A 7,019-nucleotide genomic window follows, 5' to 3' on the forward strand; every position below is an offset into this window, starting at 1 on the left:
CCTTTTCAATTTCTTGGCGTTCCCATATCTGTTTTTTCTTCTTCATTTGTTCCCTTTTCATCGATACTTGTCTTTCTCTTTGACGATGTGAATATAACTTCAACTTGGCTTCTTCCATCTCTTCGCACAATTGCATTTTCCATATCTTTTTTTTTTCATTTGTTGTTCATCAAATTCTTCTTCGCGCAAAAGAGACTTGTTTTTTTCAATTTCTTGATCAAGTAATTTCCTTTTTCTCCATGCAACAAGTCATTTTAATTGACAACAAAGTATTTTAACCTAACGGGAACGTGTAGAAGAAGTAATTAATTAAACTTTAGGTGTGCTGAGAAAATTAAAGTGAGTACTGTTAAAAGACCTAATTTAATATGGTATCAGAGCAGGGCCCATCTCACCCGATGTTAGAGCCCCCAAAATCAAAATTACCCACGCACCAGATGCTAAGCACTGGGCGTGAGGTGGAGTGTTAAAGAATAACAAAAGCTAGCTTAATTTAATAAGTACAAAACTAAGGACATTAAAAAGTATATATAAGGAAAAAAATAACCTATAGTTTTCCTTTTCCTATATGAAAAAGGAATTCCTTCACAAATTAATTACGTACATAAGTTTCCTAAACTATATATTAAAATTATGGAACCAAATATGGGAATATACTAAACGATGAGAACCACGCGTGTTAATTGTGATGCTGGTTTCATTAACGGTATTAAATGCATGAGTTAAAGTTGAACTTTTAGTCGAGTCAAAATAGATTGAGTTAATTAATGAGTAAAGTAATGACAGATGAGTCGCTAAAAGTTACTTAGAACGAATTATAGTTCTAACATGTTCAATTCTTACTATTTTCTCTCTCTAAATATTCTGTTTAAAAGTATCTCATAATTTTTATATTATATTGGTATTTGTATTCGCGTGATGCACGGTCTATTAAAAGAATAAATCTTGTTAAACGTTCGTGATCTGGATTAATGTTCGAGAACATTAGATCATATTTTAAACAATTTTTTAAATCTTTATTTTAATAAAAACTGTACCAATAACAACGTTTAAAGAATATTAAGGAAAACAAATTATATAGTCGTGATGTAACTTATTTTTACTTATTATTTGTTTTATATATATTACTTATGTTATCCACTATTTACTACTACTATTTATTATATAGCTAATATAAACATACATTTGTTTAATCTTGAGATATTATTATATTATAGAAATTCTTTTATTGTATTTAGTTATTTAATTAGTTTATTTTATATTAAGAATTCTTTTAAATCGTAGCTCATACCATCTTTTGGAGAATTCACTTTTGCAAACTTCATCCCAAGTCATAGGATCCGTTTTAGTACCTGATCACATGAGCAATTACCTTATTTTAATTAAAACTCAAGCAATTAACTATCATTGTGGGACTAACGCACATTATTAAATATTACAATCAATACATACGTCTTTTGTTGGTATGTATATTCTCGATTCTTTAAAATTTCAGTTCGATTCTTCAGTATTTTATTATTCACTAATGCCTATCAAATATCAAACAAAATTAGTTTTGGTTTGGTTTGATTTTTTGTTGTTTGGTTCTTTGGTATGAGGTTGATATATGATGAGCCATCTTTAAAAAATAAATTAAAATGGTTGTTTTGTATATTTTCTTTAAAAAATAATAATAATCTGTGTAATTTCATAGGTGGAGGTTTGAAAATGATAGAATATATAATTCCTATCTCGTGAAGATAGTGAAGTAAAGAGACTATTGTGAATGTACTAAAATGTTGTCATGTGTCTTGTTAATTCAGGTGAGCAAAAGAAAATAAAAAGATGGAGTGAGTTGTTCCTTTTTTTAGGGTTTGTTTTCGTATATGATTTGATTGATCGAAGAATCATAGTGAAGAATATTATTGTAAAGTAGAGTAATTTATGATGTCTTCTATGTTATATAGAAGCATTAATAGTCGGTTTCATTCTATATATATATATATATATATATATGGTCTTGCTAAATAATTGATAATCGAATATATCATAATTCTTTCTTTTCATATTCTCCGAAAAGAAAGAATTATGATATATTCGGCTAAAATAATTGTTTAAATTTGTGCCTTCATATAATAAATGCCTCATAATTCTTTCTTTCCATATATATGTGGTATTGCTGAATAATTGATAATCTTTTTAATTGGGTAGTAAAACATTTATTATTTCGAATTCAAACTATATGTGTTATATTGATAATGTAAATAACAAGATTAAAACACAGTTCTTATTAGCATATTAGGAAGAAATATTAAGGTATAAAAACACAATCATGTAATTTAACTTGAATTGAGTTGACATCTATGCTCTCCAATTTTGAGTGTACAAACACGGTAACTTGTATAAAGTTAAAAAAGTAGATGCATGTATCCTATATGACAATTTGCATCCTACATGGCGTCCTACATGTAATATGTCTTAGGACCCATCTATCTCCTTGTTCAATTTTATACAAGTTTAAGTATTTATTTGTCCACACTCAAAGTTGGAGGGCATAAATATCAGTTGAAGTCAAGTCAAAGGCACATTTATATATTATGCCTACGTTAAAAGCACATTACTTTGGTGAATGCATGTACCATATTGTAAGAGTTCCTCAAACACATAAAATATCATTACAAACAAATAACAGAACCTTTGAGGATAAAGATTATGATCTATAAATCACATACAATTGAGCTTCACTTCATGTCAACTACAGAACAATAAGTTTAATCATTCCTCTGGGAAACCTAAATATCTATAAATAAGTTTAGCAACTGGTTTCGCGTCACCTGGTTGATATGGAACAAGAGACCCTGGATCCATATCCGAGATAGTCTTGTATAACGTTTGTGGACGAGCACAATACAAATGCTTTCTCTCAGCCAGTTCTTCTGCGAGCTCACTTTGATGGTTGTCCATTAGATCCTCATTGACTACCACTATTAACGGTTTGCCCAGTTGTAATGTCTCAAATATGCTCCCTGAACCTGCAGTATTCAAATGTGTGATTACATAGCCTTAGCCTTGCAACTTTTGAAGTCCTATAATGACAAGAAATATCGATTGTTTTCCCTATTCACAACAAGTATTACAATTCATTTCATATGTACAAATTATTACTTTAGAACTCCATAGCTCAAAAGGACATAAATCTTGAACCCATAAGCTTCAATGTCTGGTTCCGCTTCTGCTCAGAAACGAAGTGCATGAACTTTACAGCCAATCATATGTCTTATGAGGCCACAAGCAGTAGCAGCCAAAAACATTTGCAAGTAGAGGTTGACGTTAAATCATATCATGAGATAGACATGTTAAGGAAAACAGAGATATTTCAACATACTTGGAAACCTGACTCCCTCAATGATTCTATGTTAGTTATTGTGACCATTGGAACAGTCTGAAAATGTTTTCAAGTGTCTCAATGAGAGAGCTGACTTTGGGTTTTAGCATCATACAACTAGTATCTAGATCTATGAGTTAATTTCCCTAGTCAGACCTAATATATACGCATTTTAATGAAATAATGATATCCAAAAGGCTAGTTGCTCTGATCCGAGTAGAAGGGAGAGTAGGGGACGAAAAGTCAAGGAGACCCTAAAAACAAAGACAAAAGGAAGCACCAATGTCATATAGCAAGTGGTGTTTTGTTGCTGTGGTTAGGGAGGGAGTAACTCATGTATTAAAATAAGTATAGCTAATACCATGTTTGATAGCATTTTAGTTGTTTTGTATAAATTAGCGCACCAAGTATGGAGTTTGGTTATTATTTTACAACTCCACATAAATAAATAGGTACAAGTTATTAAAATGAAATAACTAAACCCTGTATAACTGATCCTTACATTTCCAATACATGCTTAACTCTAACCAGCAACCAAACGACCCCTTAAATGTATAAAGCTAAGGTCATTGTCAACCATGAATTACCTGCGTGGCTGATAACAAGTGATGCTGACTTCAAATAGTCAGCTATGCTTGAGGAAAATGTGAAGTAGTCCAGAGCTGGAGAACCATTTTCAGCAGTAGCCTGGAAAGATCACAGCAAGATTAAAAAAAAAAGACCAGAAATAAATGAATTATTACCAGGCAAAGAAGAATAGCCGAGTAAATTTTGCAAAGGTACTTATGTGTAACTGAGTGAGTGTGTCCTTGTGTTCCATTTCGGCATAAAAGATATTCCACCACAAATTGTGACAAAGCCTAACATAAAAGGCATAAAACTAACAGGGTCAGTAAGTCTTAGTGAGATGTGAGCACCCAAAGAAACCTAAATGTATAGCCACGTCACACGTTCCAAATCTCTCGTTTTTATTGTCCTTCAAAGACAAAGTTGAGACTTGGCAACCACATATTGGATCTTGGCTAATTAAATAATTTAGCATGCTAAGGTCTAGTCGTTACTCGGATTAAAGCTTCAATATCCAAGCATATGCTAACATAAATTGTTTAGAACTTTCAATTTTCTTTGTTAAGCAGACTTACTAACATGTGGTAAGAAAGCAACATGTGATGTGTGGGTTAGGCGACAAACATCACCCATTGGAACCTTGCTGTAGAAAGCCTGGTATTTAAGAGGAAGAGGGTAGAGGGATGGGTCAATCATCCACCGAGTTTCGAATGGTGATATATACGAGGAAGAGGCTAGAGGAATTGGTCCATCATCCTAGTGTTGAATGGCATGTCACTGGCCCTTGGAGATTTTTCAGTAATATAAAAATGAAAAGAACCTTCTACTTTCTTCGCAGCAAGAAAACCAAAAACAAACAGCAATTTTTCCCAAATCCTGGAAAATCCATAACTCTGCATCATTTCTTGAAACTTCACGAACTCATAGTTCTTTCACTTAATTAGGCAACTCAACTTGGTTCACATTTTTATTTTATTTTTGTTGTTGGTTTCCTCCTGGTACCCACTCTGGGGCTCAACTAATCCATATTCCTGGCGCTTGAGGCCCATCAAAAGGGGAACTGGGATTTTTTTCATTCTCAAGGCTCGAACTCAAGAACTCTGATTAAGGGAAGAGTGATCCTATCCATCCCACAATTTCCCTTTTTCTTCTACTTTTTCCTCAAGAAGGACATCTTTTGGATCCACAATTGAAGTAGAAACTGAAAAACTCAACTTTTTACTACAAATGTGCTTAGAGGAAAAAAAACAAATATCAAGAGAAATGTCAAATTACCCTTGTGGGAATGTACGATCCTCGCCCCATTTGAATCAGAATATCAGTGTAACCCTTCTTGAACAATTCATTCTTAACTTCCGGAGTATCCACTGCTCTTACAAGAGCATCAAAGGAAGTCGTCCCCACGGTCACAAAAACTACTCTCTTCTCCTTCGCAATATCATCTACATCACCCATTTAGAATTTCCAAATTACATTCAACAATCTGAATCTGCAATTACCATTATCGTACATATTACACATCAAAGTAACAGAGATTAATATTGAGCGTGTGTTTGGTCTGATGAAAAACATTTTTCAATAAATGTTTCTCGGGAAAACTGTCTCAAGGTCCTATAAAATTTAGACATGATTTCAAATGGACAAACGGAGAAAAACTGAGCAGAGTTTTCCTTTTGCTAGACAATAGAAAACATTTTTTTTGTTCCCACCCAGTGTCAAATCCAAATTGTGCGGATCTTTACCCAGAGTAGAGCACAAACCTAAAAAGATGAAACAGACCTATTCAGGAACAAGAAAATAGCATCACGGTTTGGACTTTGGATTGAATCTCAATGAAAGAATACACCAATGAAAAGACAATTCGATAAATTTAATGACCTTTTACTTATAACTTAAAATTGTACCCACATTACGCCTGACTAAAACATTTTGAAATAGCCAAAAAAACAACCTGATGATAAATATTTCAATGCTCAAACACAACTTCGTATGGCATCACAATATCAAGATATGAATTATGGAAGACAAACATCATTATAATCCGATATACTAAGAATCATTTTTTTTAAAACATTGCAGATAACTAAGGAGTACTTTGACTATCCAATTATTTTGTTGTAGTTGCTATCTACTTTATTTTTACTATTTCTTGTACTTCAATTACTTTCTTTTCTAGACTGCTTTGGACTATCTTTTCGGTCTATCCGAAACAGTCTCTCTCTACCTCTACCCTCTCAAATCCCACATTGAGCGATTACACCGAATAGGTTGTTGCAGATAATTGGGGGAGAATGTAAGGAATTTGCAGCAGAAAATCACAATTTGGATCGCGCTGATTAATTCAAAAACAATAAAAGCTGCAATCAACGATATATATCATACATCAAAGTAAAAGAAAGTAATAACATTGAAGATTGAACTTTTAGCTCAAATGCAAATTCAAAAAATTCGTTGAGATAACACTAATCAGTAGAAATGACAACGAATTAAAATCACAGTTTGATTTGATGGAGAAATTGAACGGTGAGGAGCTCCGGCTCCGGTGCCCGGCAATTTAGAGACTGAAAACCGGTTAGATTTCGGGTCCATTTAATGTTTATGAAAAGAAGATTTACATTCCTATGTAACTATACAAGAAAAATAGGAAAATTTTATAATTAAAAAAGAGTAAAAGACTATATTATCCATCAGCAAAATTTGTATTATATATGTTTCTATAAATTACTCTCTATAATATGTATTAAAACTGTTTAACAAATGTATTATAAGTGTCCAGTGAAAAAAATAATATTATTAATATAAATGATAAATATTTTCTTAATAAAACATATTTACGTAAGCTTGCCTAGTTAGTTAGTACATGTATCTACCGCATTGGTTCTGATTTTCTCTTGTTCCCGTATATTTATTCTCCTTTTTCATGTGTATGATGATTTTATATATTATTTTTAACTCAAGTTTTTGTCCATGAAAAGAAATATTTGAATGGATTAATTAATTCTTAGAAAGGTAAGTTTATAGATTTGTAATAAAAAGATATTAGAAAGTGACTTTCTTTATATAAAAAACTGTATGAATATTATTAAAA

The 7,019-nt window shown here is 32.1% G+C and overlaps 1 protein-coding gene across 2 annotated transcripts; it reads right to left on the minus strand.

Annotated features, from left to right (window-relative positions):
* Positions 1–2,733: 2,733 nt before the first annotated feature.
* On the minus strand, positions 2,734–6,554 carry LOC125869046 (uncharacterized). Of its 2 annotated transcripts, XM_049549608.1 has the most exons (4): positions 6,428–6,546; positions 5,207–5,420; positions 3,952–4,051; positions 2,734–3,011 (listed from the first exon to the last, which is right to left on the minus strand). In XM_049549608.1, the coding sequence occupies exons 2-4, from the start codon at positions 5,384–5,386 to the stop codon at positions 2,755–2,757; spliced, it is 537 nt and encodes a 178-aa protein (XP_049405565.1). In that variant the 5' UTR covers positions 5,387–5,420; positions 6,428–6,546; the 3' UTR covers positions 2,734–2,754. The 2 variants fall into 2 exon arrangements, with proteins under 2 accessions (XP_049405565.1, XP_049405566.1); XM_049549609.1 differs by lacking the exon at positions 5,207–5,420 and having other exon boundaries at positions 6,428–6,554.
* Positions 6,555–7,019: the final 465 nt, after the last annotated feature.

The sequence above is a fragment of the Solanum stenotomum genome, chromosome 6, assembly GCF_019186545.1.
Source record: "Solanum stenotomum isolate F172 chromosome 6, ASM1918654v1, whole genome shotgun sequence".
In the NCBI taxonomy this organism is placed as follows: Eukaryota; Viridiplantae; Streptophyta; class Magnoliopsida; order Solanales; family Solanaceae; genus Solanum; species Solanum stenotomum.